Source organism: Parambassis ranga, chromosome 15, assembly GCF_900634625.1.
Source record: "Parambassis ranga chromosome 15, fParRan2.1, whole genome shotgun sequence".
NCBI classification, from domain to species: domain Eukaryota; kingdom Metazoa; phylum Chordata; class Actinopteri; family Ambassidae; genus Parambassis; species Parambassis ranga.
Window position 1 is genome coordinate 13,343,448 of NC_041035.1, and position 19,698 is coordinate 13,363,145.

At 40.4% G+C, this 19,698-nt stretch overlaps 2 protein-coding genes across 4 annotated transcripts in view; one reads left to right on the top strand and one right to left on the bottom strand.

The window, feature by feature from the left end:
• LOC114447220 (Kv channel-interacting protein 2-like) overlaps positions 1-15,853 on the top strand; it is a 67,716-nt gene extending 51,863 nt beyond the window's left edge. For 2 of the 3 annotated variants that reach the window (XR_003671820.1, XR_003671821.1), the window contains exons 2-9: positions 11,402-11,526; positions 11,663-11,732; positions 11,984-12,054; positions 12,243-12,350; positions 12,776-12,880; positions 13,069-13,131; positions 13,566-14,242; positions 14,330-15,853. Coding sequence is in view for 1 of the 3 variants with exons in the window: in XM_028423361.1 (XP_028279162.1) it covers positions 11,402-11,526; positions 11,663-11,732; positions 11,984-12,054; positions 12,243-12,350; positions 12,776-12,880; positions 13,069-13,131; positions 13,566-13,613 (590 nt within the window). In the remaining 2 variants the exon portion in view is untranslated. Of the gene's footprint in view, positions 1-11,401; positions 11,527-11,662; positions 11,733-11,983; positions 12,055-12,242; positions 12,351-12,775; positions 12,881-13,068; positions 13,132-13,565 lie in introns of all 3 variants that reach the window. The other variant, XM_028423361.1, reaches the window with a different exon arrangement.
• Positions 15,854-15,901: 48 nt separating this feature from the next.
• Positions 15,902-19,465, bottom strand: cox15 (cytochrome c oxidase assembly factor COX15). The gene is made up of 9 exons (XM_028423360.1): positions 19,271-19,465; positions 18,652-18,839; positions 18,437-18,559; positions 18,105-18,291; positions 17,742-17,909; positions 17,575-17,656; positions 17,204-17,358; positions 16,999-17,112; positions 15,902-16,913 (listed from the first exon to the last, which is right to left on the bottom strand). The coding sequence occupies exons 1-9, from the start codon at positions 19,343-19,345 to the stop codon at positions 16,782-16,784; spliced, it is 1,224 nt and encodes a 407-aa protein (XP_028279161.1). The 5' UTR covers positions 19,346-19,465; the 3' UTR covers positions 15,902-16,781.
• Between the last annotated feature and the right edge of the window lie 233 nt (positions 19,466-19,698).

Consider the following 19,698-nt stretch of genomic DNA (forward strand, 5'->3'; position numbering starts at 1 on the left):
AATGTCTGTGTGTGTGTGTGTGTGTGCTCTCAGTCCATTTTAGAGTGACCTGTGCTACCTCACACACTGCTGCTGCTGCTGCTGCTGCTATAGCGTCACAACCTGAAAACAAATACAAGTCATCTGAAAGTTATTTCTAACAGGAATAAATTCTTTATGGACCAAAGATTCTTGATTCTGCTCTGTTAGTGAAGGTTGAAACAAGGGCAGGTGTTATTGGTACTGTAGTGTATATCAGTGGTTTGGACAACAAGTATCCTGAGTATGGCAAACTTTATAAACAGTAATAAAACTGCAGTGAGCACAGAGAAGACTGTCCTTGTTGCCCTTGTCTGAGGCTCCTTGTGTCTCTGCCCCTCTGATGGCTAGCCAGCTAGAAGATGAGAGGCTGGGACACAGGAGGATCAGACAGGGGATATTTAATACGCAACTCTCTCTAGTCTCCTCCATCCCTCTCTCCAGGTTCTCTTTTCTTTTTTACTTATTTCTCTCCTCCCTTTTCTGTCGCTGTCTGTCTTATTTTTTTCCTCTGGCTCCCCTTCCTATGATTTGATTATAGCACTGGTGTATAGGTTTGTGTGTGTGTGTGTGTGTGCATATGTTTGTAAATGAGGAACTGTATTCACATGGCAGTTGCTTAGTGGATAAAAGAACAGAAGTTGTTGACGTTCTATTGCTCTTCCTTCAACACATGTCTGCAAAAAGATGATAACATTCACACACACACACACACACACACATACACACACATGCAAACCTGCCCTTGAAAATATCCTGTACTAACTTATTAGAATTTAAAAGATTAGCATTACCACAGCTTAGCCTGTCTGAAGACCTTTTCCTGTATGCAGCTTAACCCAGAGACGTTCTGCAGTTTTTTGTTGTTTTTTTGTGTGAGATGTTCTGGCACAGGACACACAAGTCATATTTTCTCCATCATCTTTAATGAGTTTAAGTTTTAGTTTTAACAAGATTTCCAAGCAAAGTACACAAATTGCAAAAATATCAAGTGTTCAGTGGTTTGACAGTAAATCCAAGACTTTGAAGCATGTATCGTCTGATCAGTAGCACCTGAATGTAATTCATTCTTTCTGAGGTAATCTTCCTATTTACTATGCAGTCTTTATTAGAGATTACTATACAGACTATTAGAGGTGGTTTCTAGCTATTACTTACTGTAAAGACACAGTGTCATGGATTTTGTATTATTCATCTGGTAGTGTCAGAGCTGCAGGGCAGACTGTCAACATGAGTTGAGTTAATCTCTACATTAATATATCTTCAAGTATGGCTGCTCTCAGTTGTAAAGGGCAGCACACATGATTTTTTTAAGGTTTTTTAATTGTCTCCAGCCAGCTTGAAACTTCTGCTTCAGCAGTATAACAGAACAGCCGTGCTTTGTTCTAATGCTGAATGGGAGTGAAGCAGAGTTATATTTCCCTCTGATTTAAATTTCTGTGCTCACTCTTCTTGGCTCTGACTCTCATTCACACATACAGTATTAACAATGGCACACAAGCCTTGCAGCAGGATTTGTCTGAATAAAACATTTATGTTGGGCAGACAGCAGCTATTATTCAACCTGTTTTACAACAACAAAAAAGGCTACTGGCCCCTGTCATTTCTGCCATTGATTTAGCTGCCAATGTGATATTTACTGACGCAGAATCCCAGGAAACATTTGGGATAACTGTCCCGTGGGCTGCTGCTGTGCACTGGTTGGGGTTTCCCTCAAAGTTCAATGTTTCAGTGTGTTGTTTTGTCTGGAGATGTATTTAGTTTGCTGTTTAATATAGTTTCTGTGACAATAAAAACAGAAACTAATCTTTCAGCGCCCAAATACAACAAACCTTCAGAGGGCTGGTCAGCATCCTTTTCTGAATCTGGCTCCTGGCAGGAAACGGCCAAGCAGAGTGTTTATGATTTGTCGGAAAAAGGTTTAGAAGATTGTTGTGAGTGATGCAAACCCAATTTAGATTGACTCAAAAACACAGAAAAAGAAAACAAAAAGCAGGCGGGTGCTAGAAAAGAAGGAACAGCTTGAAAAAACAGTGTTATAATAGCAAACATTGTTACTATCCCCATCAGTGTGAACATGTGCATGATGGTGCTGAAAAATTGTTAATGGCTTGTGATCTTTCATTACCCTCCCACTGTTCGGTCTCTGGAGCTGAATTTAAATGAAGGACAAAGAGAATGGGAAGAGCTGAACAGTGCTGATGAATAGTGTAATCAAATGTGTTACCTTCCACTGCCCTCTACAGGCGGAAGCCGTATTTGTTTGAATGTAACATCTGGAGGGTCAAGACTTTCCAGTATCCAACTTCTAACTAGCTAATTGTTTTTTTATAGTTTGATTTAATTATGATTTGGCCAAAATGTAAGAAAACAGTGAAATTACTATATGCCTTTTAATGAACAAACAAAATTCCAAAATATTAATGTTAATTACAGATGAATTTAATCTTGAATTACATCTGAGTGAAAGTAAAGTGATTATTAAACAAATGTTCAGGTTTCAATTTTAAATTATTTCTATTTTTTAAATTTTTTTTTAGTGAGATAAATTTAACAGAATGGGTGGTGTGGTATTTTGCACTGCTGCCTCACAGCTGGAAGGATGCTATTTTTAAGTTGGGGCCTTTCTTCCTGTGTGGAACTTTTTCAGGTATTCCAGTTTCCTCCCACATACCAAAGATGTGCACACTAGGTCAATTGGGTGGTCTAAGTTGGCTGTGCGCGTGTAAGTGTGACTTTTTAGTCTGTCCATGTTGGCTCTGTGATTAACTGACACCTGTCACCGTGTACCCTGCTTCTTTCCCCTTGATGGCTGGGATAGGCTCCAGCCCCCCATCACCTCCTTGTACAGGACAAAGTATGTATTTTGTATACCATGCTCTTTACCATGTAAAGATGTATACAGTGGTAAATATGTTTCTTTTAGAGAAAACTCAGGGATTAGGATGTTACTTAGATATTTATTATTATATCATATTTTAATCCAATACCATCGTCTGTATCAAAAAAGAATTTCTCCTTGAGGAAAAATAAAGGGATTCTGATTCTGAAAGCAGGTTAAGGAAATAGATGGATGGAGATACATTTAAAGCATTAACAATGTAAAAGCTGTAATAATAGTAGGAAGCATTTGTTTATTAAATCAGGAAGGCAACAGGGTTATCATTTTAGGAAAGAGATAAGGTCATATTGAGCAACCATCTGTTCTGTTTATCTTTATTTCAGTGTTGCTGCAGCATAAGAATATGATTCATTACATCACGTATCCTCAGAAGACAAAACCTCTCCTGAGCCTCCGTCTCACCTGGTCGTGTGCACTGTCCAAGGGAAACCTTTCATTAGCAGGTCTCTGTAGTTTGTGCAGAAAAGACTCAGCCTCAGTAGAATGAAGCTGTTTTTGTCCCACATTGCTGTAGTAAAAATATCCTCAAAAGCTAATGATCTATGCAAATGGATCTCTTATTTCACTTATCTAATTTGAAACACACTAGCCAATTTTGAGCATCATTTGTCAATGACCTCCTCTGTGTCTCCTCTGTACGCATTACACACACACACAGACACACACTCCCACACACACTCCCTCCTTTCTATCTGTTAGACATTTTAATCAGTTTTGAGAGGAATAATTGCGCAGGTAGACGTCTAAATATGGAGGTATTTCAATTACTTGGTGTGTCTGGCTTCAGGCTAACTATGCCTCACAGAGACTAATCAACTAAGACTGATTAACCTAACATTTTATTACAGTCTGTGCCTGTGTGTAGGCCAGCGTGTGCACACGTGTCAACATCTACTTAAGATTAGAATTCGAGCAAGCGAATGTCCATTATTATATTAAGATTACAGTATCTCGTAGGATGTTTTCTAAAGAAGCTAATCTGAAGGAAGAACCTTTGAGGCAATGAGAGGATGGGGAGGACGGAGAAGCATCTGAGGAACTTCTCTGGAAGTGTTTTTGTACGCTCACTACTGGCTTGCTAATTATATCACACTCAGCCTCTCAGTTTCCAAGCAAATGGAGCAACACTTTCACTCCGTTGGACACAGAGCTCCTATCTGATTAGCAAAAAAGTGACAGCTGTCGTATGAAGAACTTAATGTTGATTTTGTTGTTCACCTTAGTTTTATACTGAAGTCTGCTTTAAAAGACTGTTGACTTAGTTTCAGTTGTTGGTTTGTAGTAAAGCTGGTTCGAAGCCCAGATGTCCAAATTATGGTTGATGCTATCTTTGGCATTTGGAGACAGAAACCTGCCAAATCATACTGGAGGTGCCAACATTTACTGGTAGCATCTTAATTGATGCTAAAGCCTACAGTCAGTCATTGGTTTCTAGGTGTAATGTTATAGATGTTCTAGTAAAACTCACTTGGTCACCATGCATTACAGTAACTTAGACATGACCGAAGCACTGCAGCAGTAAAGCAGGTCATTATTAGAGAATCAAAAGTCAATGGTTAGCAGCCTGAATCCTGGAATCAGAAGCTGTCACGTCTTTGTAAAGATTTAGAAACGAAGCAAAGTTAAAGGGGACATTTCTTTTGTTCATTCTAGAACATATTGATCTTACATCTCTGTCTTGGGATATGACAGATATCCTGATACTACGTAAGAGATAATGACAGACAGGCGCGACCAGCCTTAATCTCTCACACTTTCATCCTTGAATTGACTGCCCGACTGGAGGCTGTTTGAGAGTTTACTGCTCTGAATATGTCACCATAAGATGCATCCTATAAATACGTATTCTATAAATGCATCTTAAATACTGGGGAATACAGTGCTTTGTCTAAAATCTCTAGAGAATATAAGCTGTTTTCATTCACCCCAGTTTTGATGTATACTGAACAGTAAATAACAGTGATTGTTTGTAACATTTTTTTTGTATTCTTGTGCTCATTTTGCCTGTTGTCGCCTTGTGTAGCAAAGTGCATGAGTTTGTCTGATACAGAAGGTTGTTCAGGCTGCTCTAAGTTGTGTCCTCTCCACGGATCAGTATAACTATATTGTAGCTCTAGGACTCATTTTGACTTTAGGAGTCATTAATCACACGGCAGACAGATCAAGCCCTCTGTAAACCTCTGCTGGCTTCCCTTTCCCTTTCCTCGTCATCTCCTGGTTCCTTTCTGTCTGGCATTGAGCAGTCCTGCACATAGCCAGGCTCAGAGACAGAAGCATTAAAATACACGCATGATAAAGCATTGCTTTATTCCCCTGTCTCCCCTGTTTCCTGGGGAGAATTCATTTCCAGTTCTGATAACAGTCTTTCTAATGTGGAGACAAAGATGAAGATGATGGAGGATATTGTAGCCAAGTGGTGGCACCTTGAGTCTAGCCAATGATCAAGAGAATCCCAAGAGAATGTCCTAGTACCAATCAGAAAAGGAGAAAGCGTCAATCAGTTCAAGAATTCATTACAAAAAGTGCAAACATGTATAAAGCGGACTGGACCAATCAGTGTCTAGTGAAGAACTACAGGCATAATAATAATAATATAACAACATTCCTTCGTGATGAAAGTGAGTGTATGATTTGGCGAAGTTAGCTTGTAAACATGTTGGTATTTCAGCATCATTTCTAAGTTCCAGAGGTTACTGCTTGCTGTTATGGGCAGATGGTTTATCAAATCATCTACCAAGTATTTTTTGAAAGTGTGTACCCTTTTCCAAACATTTTCCAAGGACGACTTCCCAGATGGTTCTAGGTAACAAACCATCTGTCATGTCAGGTCTTAATGTTCAAGAGACAAAAGCAGCCACGCAGCAGGTTTTGAGGTTTGTGAGAAAACGGGAAGTTGTGATGTTTTTTTTTTTTTCAAAAGGAAGGTGAAGGTGATTGGACTGATAAACATCATAATATATTCATTTCGAACAAAGAGGTAATGTTTCTTTTAACCACAACCCCAAACCTACCCCAGCCTTAACTAACAGCAAATTAACTGAGGCTGTGCACCTCCCCTTGTTTGGAATGATCATTTCACTTCATCAGACCTTAGCCTTGTATAACTTGTATAAGAAAGCACACAATAGCCTGTTAGAATGCTCTTACTGTACTCTACTGCCCTTAGTAAGTAAGTACAGTAAGTGCCCTCTCATGAAAAGCTTCATACCTGTACATCCTCACTGGTTTGTTAAATTTAAGTCCGAAAGATGCCAACCAAAATACATCATCCAGACTGGATCCTTTTAGAGTCTATTTTTATACATTTTCAGTTCCATTTCTTCAGAGATTGTGTTTGGGATGTCAGTGTGCCAGATGTGACAGCAATATATCCCATCGCAACTGAAATGTTCCCCGCTGTGCTGGATTGCATATGCAATACATGTTATATAGCCAGATTTAACCTCCAGGCTGTGTGTTTCAGTGCTGACACTCAGGGGAGATTGCCACATCTGTCAGTTTGTCCACAGAAGCTGCTGGGTCAGATGCCTTGCCTCTCTGTCGTCACGGTGTTTCTCCTCCCTTCTGTTAGCCTTTCTTTGCCTCTCCATCTCTGAAATTTGTCCTTTGTTTTTCCTCTGCTGCCTCTTTTCCATTTGTTTGGGGATTTGGTTTTTGTTATTCTCCTGGTTGTGATTATTTCTGACTTTCCCTTTGCACCCCCTGTCTCTTTACAAATCTCATCAATTCATTCTCCTCATCTGTCTTTTGTATGTGAACCCCCCCCCCCCACCCCCGTTCACCTCTTAAGCTACAAGTCATACTCCTTTCTTTCCTTTCCTCCATTTCGATTTCTCATTCCCCTCTTCATTCCACCCTTCACTCCAGTCCCATCATTGACCCAATTAAGCATGGGGAGGGACGCAGCAGAGTGATGGAGGTAAGGCAAGAAAGGAGGGAGGACAGGCAGAGAGTAGAGAGAGTTTGAGACTTCGGAGCTGGAACATCAGAGAGAGTCTGAAAACAATTGCTGCCAACCTGCCAGGACACACACAGTGAATTGTCCGAACTTCACCTGGAACTTAAACAACCTTTGACAGCCCTGGAGGAGGCGGGGGTGGAATATCAAGTCGACATTCCTGCTGCCGCACACTTACCACTCTCGAAGAAAAAACGAGGAGAATAACAATCTTCCTTCGGAGAAGAAAGCAGGTAGCGAGTCGTGCGGAGTTAGGATGGCTGAACAACGGCATATAGAGGGAGACTGATAGGAGGGACTGAAGAGACGGTGCATTCCCAGCTGGAAGCTGAGGAGGGGGGATACGTGGTTGCCCCGAGGAAAGAAGAAAGATTTTGTGTTGACAGGAACAGAGAGGGAGGAAAGGGGGAAAGGATGCATCTGTTCTTCCAGGATAAGTGGGAGGTGGAGGGGCTGCAGACCGTGGGCATCCTCCTGGTGGTCTGCAGCTCCCTCAAACTGATGCACTTTCTGGGGCTGATCGACCTTTCTGTGGAAGGTAAGAGAAATGGTAAGAAAGCAGGAAAGAGAGGCAGAGAGTGAATCAAAATGATAAATATGATGAGGGAACACAAAGCTTAGATGTGTGTGTGGGTTTCTGTGTGTGCTAGAGTTAAACATAAAGTAGTTTTGCCCTCATTTCTGTGCTAAATAGCTGTCATGTTTGTCAAACCTATTTATGGCCCTGTGTGTGTGTGTGTTTTGTTTGATACTGTATGTGCCCATTCATACTGCGAAATGCATCTGAACTTCATCTATAAATGCTTCATACTTCTAAAGGTTTTTGACTGCCAATAGTTAGAGCTTATTTGACACTTTAAATGAGACAAGAACTAAAACATTTTTATTTGATTAAAAAGAGACACATGTTTTTTTCTGGAGCTTTCTAAAGTCTGAAAAAGAAACCCTGATGGTGTCTAAGCTCAGGCTTAGAGAGTGCAGTTATTTTTATTTTTATTTTTTTGCATTTATTAGAGTGCAGCAGGAGTTTTTAGTTAGGAATCAGACCAGCATGTTGCAGTTATTCTGAATGTGTCTTAAACACAGCGCCACCAGGACACCCCAAGGCCTCACATTTTTTAACAGAATGTCTGCACAGGAGACTGGGACCACGCAGTTAGGAAGATTTAAGCTTTTACAAGGCTCTTACAAAAGATGCATTCCTCTTCTTCTGCACTCATTCTCACCATTCTTTTCTGTATTTACTGCCCCAAGTTGTGCAACTCTAAATAGCTGGAGTGCCATTAAGGCAGGAGACTGGAGTTGATGAATGACATTAAGGTAAATGTCACAGGGCTCATTTAAAACCACAGGCACATGAAGAAAATTAATGAAACAGCAGGGTACATATCAGTGTTAAATTTATGCAAATATTTGTGAAAACTACATCATTTACTAGTTGTCAGGAGGGCATAACTGAGAATTTATGTGTTGGACTTGTGCAGCCGCTACAGTTTCAATGCATCACTGTGGCTCTGAGCTCTAATATGTTTACTGCCCTCCCCTCAGTGGAGGGATTGCATGGTTTTTTCTGTGCCTCCAAAATCCTCACGTCTTTATAGTTTATGAAGTTTCTTCAAAAGTTATTCGATATTGATGAAAATGTTTTGCCATCAAGCTAAAAATAGAGCTGTTTTACTTACTTATTTCCTACAGAGTTGTGATGGTTTGTCAGTGTACCCTGGGGGTGGAACTATTGAACACTAATTTGTACAATCATTAAAGGGTGTGCTGGGTAAGCGTGTCATGATGCTGTGCAATGGAGGGAAAGACACTTTTTACTTACTTTTTACACTCTTCTGCTTGCTCAGGCCAGAATGAAAGATTTCCTGTTCTCATTGCTGGTGCCACTCAAAAAACAATTTTAACTTCAAAGGCTGTAGAATAAATTGATCACGTGTTCCCTGAATCGCATCAGGAGCGCAGTAACCTACTTGTTTTTTGACAAAGGAATGTTTCAACCACAGCATTCTGTAAATAATAGCTACATCTTCAATAGTGAGCACTGTATTTTGATAGCTATATCAACCTCCACAAAGAAGGAAAATAAACAGAGGAGGGTCAGAGAAGGCTGTAGATACAGAGACAGAAAAGGTGTTTAATCACGGCTTCTGCTTCAGCACATTCCATTTTTGTGGTCCTTACAAGTATTTCAAGCTCTGTGCTCCATGCAGAGCATTGTGATGTTTTTATTTTTAAGCAGTCTCCTTTCCCTTTCTTTGTGAGATTTCTAAAGTATCATTTTCACATGACAATCCACCTTGCCAGGCTTGCCAGGTAGTAGTTAGAGCCCATTCTGACCACAGCTTCCTGTGAAGAATGAACTTAATTAGCTACAGGTGTGTTGTAGACATGGCGACAGTCCATGGTGAATTACAAGTTGCAAGAATAGTCCAACAACATGTTAGCTATATAGTTAACAATCTGATTGGGTGACAGCTCTTGATAATGTTTTTACTCCCCAGCTCCTCTTTTTTTCTGGGTCTTCAGAACACTGAATTTAACAAGACCAGGTTCACATGCAACCTGTAATCCAAGGAAGTCTACAAACCTAATGATTACCATTTATTTACACTTCACCTTCACACACATGCACCTTCCAAACCTATAAATGCTTTATAAAATGTGATTGACTTTTGTCACATCTACACTCTTCAAGTTTTTCCTGTATCATTTCTCCATGGGGTCACACATGTAAGAACTGGCTTCTACTCACTACATAATTAGTCTTCTGTGTCTGACTTTGGGAGTAAAACGTATTAATTTTTGATATTCTTTTCAGTGTTGTAGTCAGTTCTTGGGTCCAAGTGGAAAAAAAAAAACTAATTTACTTACTCACGTACAGACCCTGAGGCAGAGTGCTGGGCCTGTGCTGTGCAGCTGGATGGATGAATCTGGTATCAAATGGAAAATGTGCTCCGCCTGTTCTGGTTGGAAATAATGCCAGAGCCACATGTCAGCTGAGCCAGGGTCCCTGAGGCTTAATGTACCAGAGTGACAACAGCGACACATCACAGATAGTCTGTGGAGGTACTGTGATTCTGTTGGTTACCACCCCATCATGGCCTTCATCCCTCAGACTGCTGGGGTCCTCCTTAAAGGGGTGAAGGGACGGTTTCCATGGAAACTAAGAATCGGGAGTAAGTAGGGGTATATCAGTGTGTATGTGTTTTACCTCTTCCATCTGATTTTCATTGTTATTCTCTGAGGTGAACATGGTGGCAGACATGATCGGCTGTGGTTGATTTTGAATGATTTTGATTCTTGTGGTAAATTCTATTTCTTTCTATTTCTATCTATATAGTGAGAAGAAGACACTGTTTGAAGTGTTTGATCCTGAGTGCTCCTCTCTGCTGTTATGTTTGCAGTGCATTGAATGTGGCATTGTGTTAAGAGACTGGGTCTGATTAGGAAAACTGTGTGTTTGCAGGGGACGAGCGGTGCTGCTGTTGTGCGGTAATATCCACTGTTTGAAGTGGTACTCATGGTCTCCCCTCGCTCAGCCAAGTCAGCAAGCAATCACCAGTTTGACTTTACAGCATGAATCAGTCTGTTGTTGCATCTGTCCGTGCATGTTTTGGTTTTACAAGCATGTGGGTGTGAACACAGAAGTAAATCACAGACTTGTGTAGGTGTGTGTGTGTGTGTGTGTATCTAACCCTTGTACTGTGGTTGGCGATTGCAGGTAATCCTTCCACAAGCCAAAGCAAAAAAACCATAAAGCAGCGATTCCTCAAGCTGCTGCCGTGCTGCACGCCTTCGACTGCCCCCTCAATCAGTCAAAGCAAGTGCTCCTTCACTCTTTACACATATACTTCCTTCTTCCAGCCTCTTCAGAGGAGATTCAACACTTTGGTGGATGCACACTAAAGCATTCAGTGTACTGTATAAGGCTCCACAAACTCTAAAACCCCTCTGATGTATGTGCGTGCATGTGTGTGTGTGTGTATTTTAGCAATAATAAAGGCTAATAGATTAAAGTCTGGCTTGGTTGGTAAGGTAGAGGAAATGTAGTTGAGAATGGGTTCAGGAATATCCATCACTGACTGCCTTCATTCTTAAAAGACCTCTGGCTTCAGCCATTCAAATGTGTTGTTTTCTGTTGTGCTTCGTGCTATAAACTAAAACCTAAAACAGCTGGATGCTCTAACCTCACAGTTATTTAATAGTAAATTACAGTTTTTTATATTCACAAAAACAGACTATATGGTGAATTCAATATTAGTTCTAAAGCTATATGGTTTCTCCCAAAGTCAGTGGAGCTGGTGTTGGTGGAAAGGTGTGTGAGTACTTCCCTGTTTGCTTCAGCCCTGAAAAGTGCTGCTCGCTCCTATCACATTCTCATGCCATGGACCATGATGTTTGTGTATATAACCTCACTGCCACATGGGGGAGACAAAGGTTCCAGGTTCTGTAGCTTTAAACTATTTGAAAGATTTTTCAGCGATTACAATTAATAACTGATGCTTGTCTGTCCCTCACAGACAGCGTGGAAGATGACTTTGAGTTGTCCACTGTGTGCCATCGTCCTGAAAGCATGGACAAGCTGCAGGAGCAGACTAAATTCACCAAGAAGGAGCTGCAGGTCCTCTACAGAGGTTTCAAAAATGTAGGTCTGGCTAAGGCTAGTTTCATCATGGAACATAAAATCAGTTTGGCAAGAGCTAAAAGTATCAAGTTCTGTTCTATGTGTTCTCTGTTAGATGAGAATTAATGAGCTTTCTGAATTCACCTTTGTATCCCAGGAGTGTCCAAGCGGAGTGGTCAATGAGGAAAACTTTAAGAACATTTACTCCCAGTTCTTTCCTCAGGGAGGTGAGCTCTGCTACCACCGAACCTAAAACCTGCTGTTTTTTCACAAAATATATTACAATGAAATGATTCTAATGAATTCATTATAAATCAGCTTTATTGTACATGCACTGTAGAGACCGGTTTTCTCCAGTTGTATTGGAAATTATTTTTGTATCTGAACTATATTTAGGCTGCTGCTAATCCTAGCTGTTCAAAGACTGTGCTTCATGTGTTGCGGGCACAAAGGTTACAGAGAGTCTCTTCCTTTGCAGATTCTAGTATGTATGCACATTTCCTGTTTGAAGCCTTCGACACTAACAAGAATGGCTCCGTTAGTTTTGAGGTGAGCTCTGTTGTTTCATAAAAGCAAATAGGTGGTCCTCTGATGTTTGTCACCAGCTGGATCCCTGCAATTACCTCTTAATACCTGCCCACAGAGATTAGGGGCTGTGATAAAGACTTGACTTCATTTATACTGTTTGATTTTAAGTAATATCACAACAATACTAACCACCCCCCATTTTATCTCAGGACTTTGTATTTGGCTTGTCTATCATCCTAAGAGGGACCATAAATGACCGGCTAAACTGGGCGTTTAACCTCTATGACCTGAATAAGGATGGCTGCATCACAAAGGAGGTAACACACAAACATTCACATGCGTTTGAATCAGTTCCCGAGAGATTTCTAAAGCAGTTTGTAAGCATGAATGAGACTTGTGTCCGCCATTAATAACTAAGGATGAAACAATAACTCTGGAAAACTCTTGGTGTCCAACATCCTGATATTACAAGCTTTCCAATAACATCAATGTGGTCTCATATAAAACAAAGACAAAAAAAGGTTAAAATAATAAAATAAAAAAAGTTAATTTTGACTGTGAAATTATTATAGATGTCATAATTTCCTAATTTTCCACTTATATAATATTTTATTTATATTATTTTAAACCAAACAAGACAAAAATAACTAAAACAAAAACTTACAAAATAGTTTGTGAATATCTGACTGTGACCAGTCTTGGCTCTTCTTCTGCATCCTCAATGCTATTTCTCCCTTTGCAGGAGATGCTGGACATCATGAAGTCCATCTATGACATGATGGGGAAGTACACATACCCCACAATGCAGGACGATGCACCAAGAGATCATGTAGAGAGCTTCTTTCAGGTAAATCTCAACACGTATGCTTCCTCCTAATCTATCACTTTATGATAACCATATATATATATATATATATATATATATATATATATATATATATATATATATATATATATATATATATATATATATATATATATTTATGATTTTTTTTACAAGAGGGGAATGTCAGGTCTGCTGTATTTTTCTTTCAGAAAATGGATCGGAATAAAGATGGGGTGGTCACCATAGAGGAGTTCATTGAGTCATGCAAAAAGGTAAATGAGAAAACAGAGTGGATTTTCAAGTTCTAAAGGAATAGTTCAACATTTATGCATTAATGCATTCATGCTACATTACGCATGCAGCTACACTCGGGATAGAATTAGCTTAATGAAGCTTAAAGCCTGACAGGAAATAGCTGGTCTGGCTCTGTCATGAAAAGATTTCAGGTGTGGGCTAAGAAATATTTACAGCATGGAAGTCCTCGTTGAGCTTTATGGGATCTGCTTGGTGGATATTTTAAAGTTTAAACAGACTCAGGCTAGTTGCAGCCCCTCTTTATGCAAAACTAAGCCTTTCATCTTAACTCTAAGCAAAATCAAAGTCAGACTATGCCTGTAGGGCCACTTTTCCCCTGTGTAGATTCTTTGGGCAACACATAAACAGAAATGACAGCACTTTTTATTCCACATCTCTCGTTTGTGTCCAGGATGAAAACATCATGCAGTCCATGCAGCTGTTTGACAACGTCATCTAAGAATCTGGACCAGTGACGACGCTGGCACCAGGGAGGGGAGTGTGTTTGTGAATGAGTGGAGACAGGACTGAAGAGAAAGAGTTGATGAATATGTGAGAGTCTGTGGCTGTGTGTGTGTGTGTGAGAGAGAGAATGTGTTTTATGACTTTCAAGCTTGTGAGAACTGTGAGTCATGAGGGCACACAGGCGCCCTCTCCCTCTCCCTGGACCCATCAGTGGCATTTCTCCAAGCAAGGAGTTTCCCCATTCTCATCGTGCAGAACCATAGTTTTTTTTCCCCCAAGAGACACAGTGAAAGAAGGCAAGCAGTGTGCTCTCAGTCACTGGCACACCCAGAACCTCCCACCTGTTTTATTTATTACTTGTACTGAGGGAGGAACTGTCAAAGGCTGACCTCAGAAACCTTGATCTAAGATCATGTTTCCCCTTTTTTCTCTGCGATGGATGATTTGGATTTGTGAATCAGATCCAGCCTCTGTGTATGTGGGTAACGCCTCCCTGGAGCCGTCAGACTGCTGATGCCATGAAAACAGAAATGAATCGACGGCCACCTGGTGGATGGTAGAGAGAATGACATTTCTTGAGGGAGCAACCAACAAATTGGAGACCCCAGGGATCCTGTTTTACAGGTGGAGGTTCAAACATGTCATTTTCCACGAGGAACTGATTTCAGTATCGCATGATGATGTCACTAATATCTAATTATGTATTTACAGAGATACTCCAAAGTCTGCTCGTCTGTCTGCTGTTCCTAGTCATTCACAGGTGCCTCACCCTTTGTGTATGTGTGTGTGCATGTGTAACAGGAAGGGATGTCATGTATCTTACCAATGTAAGACTCCAGTGGCACAACGCCCACCTCCATTCATGGGATTCTGGTAGAATAATTCCTGGCCTTCCAAAAATATTACAGTCCTAGCAGTAGTTGTCTATTGACTGTTGTGCATTTTCTAGCATTCCCAGTGGTGTGATTAGGCAGTACAATGTGGGGGTTGCACTATACCACAGTCGTACTAGTCTATTAATATACATTCAAGGCAAATTTATTAGATTTGCAGATTGTATTTGTGAACTTCTTGTAATCGGAAATGTCATGTGGTTGTAGCAGGTTCTACCACTTCATAAAAATAAATTGACAAAACTATTGTTCCATTAGAGGGACAGTTAACCAAAAAAATCAAGTACACATTCTCTCATTGTGGCCTATAGTACTAATCTATTCAGATAATGTTTTGGTGCAAGTTGCCGAGTTTTAGGGTTAATTAGTCCAAGAGATTTCAACTATCCCTCCAATATTATGGAGTGAAAATAATACTGCTTAAAAAACACCATACATAGCAATATTTGATAAATACCTGGGTACTCATGCAAATCCAAACCTTGCTTTGTTTTAATTAATTTCTGCATGGCAAATTGTTAAACCAATCAAATCTAAAACTCTCCATCTTGCACCTACACAATCTGAATAAGTAACTAGCAGTGCAGCCACAGTGTGAAGGTCTGATTATTGGGTAAACTGTCTCTTTAAATTAGATTTATCAATTTAAAGAGGCCTAAAATGTGTGTGCGTCATTAAAGAGAGACATGGTTTAATGAGCTTTCTTTTCCTAGGCCCGACTTCGGTTGCTTATTTTCCCTCTCTCTGTAACACCAAAGAGAAGATTCATATTTAAAAAGTTTATAATGTTAAAACAATTAACCCACCTGTGGGTGAAGAGAGAGGGGGGGGGGGGGTACTATGTAGTGAGATGGACAATGGGGCAATCAAGAAATAAAAGGCTGTAGACTGGGAAAGTGGTTCATCCAGGCTGTAAAGCCAAATGTTAGGCTCTGGTTAATTATTTATTTTGCAACAACTTGCATCCACTGTAATTAAATTGGCTGTAGTCTCCTTGAAATGCAGTGAATAACAAGGAAAAGCAATAATGTTCTCTTCCACACTTTCCACTCATCCAACCCCCCCATAGCACAGTAAAAGGGTGCACTAAGGCCCTGACAAAAATATGCACTTCCAACCCTGCAATTTATTTTCTGCCATTTTCTTTTATGGAGACAAAAACAGTAGTTTTGCTCCATTTACTGCTGACAGTTTTTAAGTTATTTTCCCCAACCACAAGTAAAACTTGTCTATACCCGCATGTACTGTGTCTAGAACAATGAAATCTTACTAACCCGTTGTACTGACTGTCTAGTTAGCTAGCCTCAACTGGTTGCATTACCTATTCAAAATGTGTATATTTTGTACAGAGACAATAAAAATCACAGTTACTATGCAAAGTGGACTAGAGTTTGAATTTTAAAGACTGTACATGATCATATTTAATAGCATTTCAAAAAAAAGAAACAATATTTCAGATTTATACAGTTCCTTCACAATGTTTAGAAGGCCTTCATATATTTATAACTTAAATACACATAATTATACACATTATCCCCCGCAGCCAAATCTGTGTCATCTAACAGGCAGTGTGCCCTGATACAAGGCAGCAGGTGACCAGTTAGGCCTTGTACACAAATGTGGTGGCCAAACAGTGCTAGTAATAACTTTACAGACATGAGTTGTTTACGTCTTTCGTTCTATGTGAAGGAAATTCAATTTTTTTTTTTTTTAGAATTTAGTGCCATATATTCTTTTTATATGGGCGCAGTTATTTTTAAAACCAGTCATTATAAACATGTGGACAAGACCTTAATAACCCAATTTTCATTCAAAACATTTGACTCTGTACATCAACTAAAACAGTAATATAGTCAATCAAAGAAATTCTGGCAGAATGTGTGTCTGGCTGCAAACAAACCATAAACCACAGACTGGCAATCCTGTTTCTATGTTATTAAAGCTGGATAGAAACTGAAAATGAACTTGTTCTCATGTTTGCATGTCTTTGTTTAAATCCGGGCCTCACAAAGCACTTCAAGCTGTCATCTTCCAATGACAAAACCTTTCCACAAAGAATTCTCTGGAGTCCAGTCCTTACTCACAGTCTTGCATTTATAAAATAGTTTACCATCATCTTACTTTGCATCACATTAAGACAGAGTCTTAAACATATACAAAAAGTCCAGTGTTTCTTTTTTCCATTTTGTCCAACTGTCTCATTCATAGTGACACTGCTGCATCTTGTAGGCTCGATGTGTGGCTAGTGTTTGTCCAAGAGATAACAGAATTTACTTTGGCATTTTGCGAAGCTCTGCCAAAACCCAAATGGCCAGTGACAGAAGAGCCACAGAACCAGACTGGTGAGTTGCTGCCAGGGGGGTGGGGACATAGAGCAACAGGGTGCTGACACCAAGGGCAACCTGAAAAACACAAAGACTGCTCAGATCTATTTACTTTATAACATATACATTTTATGTGTATTCCTGTGTCTGACTGACAGCCTACCTGTGTATAGGCCATCGCTGTGAGGAGGCTGATGGCAATCTTCGCTCTCCTGGGCAGTACCATCCTCCTTGAGAAGAGATAAAGGCCCGTAATTGCTGTCAGAGAGGAGATCCCCTGAGGAAGAAAACATACAGAGATGACCATCCTTATCCTACTTGGTGATATTAGAGAAAAAGATTAGGATACACAAAAGTTCCTGACATACCAAAATCCTGTGGTCAAACTGCACAGTTGTGGGGTTTTCAAAAAAGTTCTTGAGGGTAGGAGAGAAGGCCAAGAGATCATCAGGAATCCAGCGCTCTCCCATCTTAGGGAAGGAGTTGTATACCAGCCCAGCATCCAAACCAGCAACAAAGGCACCTGCGTTTAGAATGGAATGGAATACAATCTTATCTGTATAACTTTTCTTCTCAGAAAGCTCATGTTGCAAAATTAAAGATAAAAATATGTTTTACATTAGTGGCACTTTTAAAAATGTATTTCCTGTTCATTCATATCAGGCTAAAAACTGAAGTTGCATCAACAGAAAGATTCCATGGCTTGTTTGTTATGCATTCATACAACACTGAACAGTACCTGAAAGAGCAGTAAGGAAGACCAGTCCTCCGGTACCCTTGGCAAATTTCCTGAGCTGCATGATGCGTTTGGTTTCTGCAATCTGTGTGATCAAGAATAAAGCGGTCAACTTTTAGTTACCAATTATGATTCATATTTTATCTGTAGGGAAGAGACTGCCTGTGTACCTTGTGCGCTGGGGACAATAGAGTAAGCCCTGTCCAGAGACTGGCGCAGTAGAGCAGCAAGGCAGAGCCGAGGTGTGCACTCAGACGATACTGGCTGACTCGGGGGACGTCATAAGACTCAGGCTTCTCCTCCAACCCACTTTTTACCATGTACCACCCCAGAAGGCCCTGAAGGCACACACAGATATGTTTTCACAATTTAACATCCACCCAATGTGACCACTTCTGCCTTTAATTTGATGACTGCAATCACAACAAGTAAAATGCTGTGCTAAAGCAGCTTCAAATTAATTCAGCTAAGAGTTGGGTGTTTGTTAACTTTCATTTATTCTTCCTGATCTCCACAACTGTATTCAGTCTTACCTGGAAGAACACAAATCCACAGAGCCCCAGCACTTTTCCTTTCATGGAGCGAGTGAAGTATCCTTTCTTCCAGAAGTAAATGGTGGGGAGGATGTATGCCAGTCCAACCAGCCTGCCCCACATACGATGTCCCCACTCCATGTAGAAAATAAACTTAAACTCTGACAGAGTCATGTCATGGTTCAGTCTGGGAAAACACAAAGACACCAGATTAGTCATCTTTGCATTAAAGACTCAACCTGAACACAACCACAATGTAGACCCAATTATATAGTCCTTGTTGTTACAATGAGCCCTGTTTAGTAGTTTAACTAAAAAAGACAGAGCCTTACATTTTGAATTCTGGAAACTGCTGATACTTGTTGAACTCAGCCTCCCACTCTGCTTGTGATTGTGGTGGCTTCATCTCTCTCACCAGGTGCCAGTCAACCATAGAAAGCCCTGATTCTGTTAGTCTGATTGAAACAAGCGCAGAGATAAGGTTGGTATCTTCAAAGAGTATCGATGTATTATTGATGTATTATTTGAAGTTTAAAGCAACTTGCACCTTGTGACACCACCCAAGACAACCGCTCCAACCACCAGCCCGCTGCATCCGAGTAACCAGCGACCGACTATGCGATTTGTGGCTGCATTGGGGACAGTAGCTACCGCTGCTCGGGTGGAGGAGGATCCCACCTCCGCTGTGACAGTGCTCTGACCTCTCCTCACAAGCCATTGTCGTAGCTGTGGACTCTGCAAATTACGTTAAAAAAGATAGGGTCAAATTTTAACTGAACAAACCTGCTTCCACGAAGACTTTACAACACAATACTACAGCATGCAGTTATATATGAACTTAAAACTAGCTGCATTATTTCAGTCTGATTTGGGGAAATTAATGTTGTAATAAGTGAGATATATATACTAATTTATTTGGAGCCATCTGTACAATGTACAGTCTGTGATGTACTTAGCTGGTAACCGATTCACGCGTACGTGACTTCCGCCGAGTACAACCAAACAGCAGACCTAAATAGCGTAAATAAACACTGAAAACAACACCAAAGCAGACTCCCCGGGAGCTAGCAGGTGTGCTATCTGACATATCGTGCTAAAATCATATTGCTGTATATATGACCTTAGCCACGAGTATGTGGCTAATAGCCATAGCTAGCTGTACTCACGCTGCTGTTTTGAAAGCCTTTTCCAGCGTTTCTGCAACCACAAAAAAACGTTGTCCGTAACGATGAGAGTAACATCTTTGTGCCCCAGTGTCCGCTGGTGCTGAGGTGGTCCTGCAATGTGATTACGAAAGATGGAGCTGGTAAAGTTATAGAAGCTGCTGCCCGGCTCCTTTCCTAACAGTCTGACAGGCACGGTTCAACTCTGACCCTGTGACGTCACAAAAAAAACACAGTTATTTTTTTATATGTATTTTTTGTTTGTAAGTAGAAAACATGACATTTAAGAGACGCACAAAATAAATAATAACAATAATGTTCAGAAAATAAAAAAATATTTTTTTTTTTAGCCCGTAAATGGTCACGTGCTTGACGCGTGTTTTAAATTTCAGCGTGTCTCGCATGGGCGGCTACACCACTCACATCGACAA

Excerpts from the sequence above, each read along its gene's own strand:
- cox15 (XM_028423360.1), bottom strand. The coding sequence starts at position 19,345 with ATGTTACTCTCATCGTTACGGACAACGTTTTTTTGTGGTTGCAGAAAC. Across the intron at positions 18,560-18,651 it reads GTCTTGGGTGGTGTCACAAG|ACTAACAGAATCAGGGCTTT; the intron begins GTGCAAGTTGCT and ends TGTTTCAATCAG. Across the intron at positions 17,113-17,203 it reads AGTTTGACCACAGGATTTTG|GGGATCTCCTCTCTGACAGC; the intron begins GTATGTCAGGAA and ends TTTCTTCCTCAG.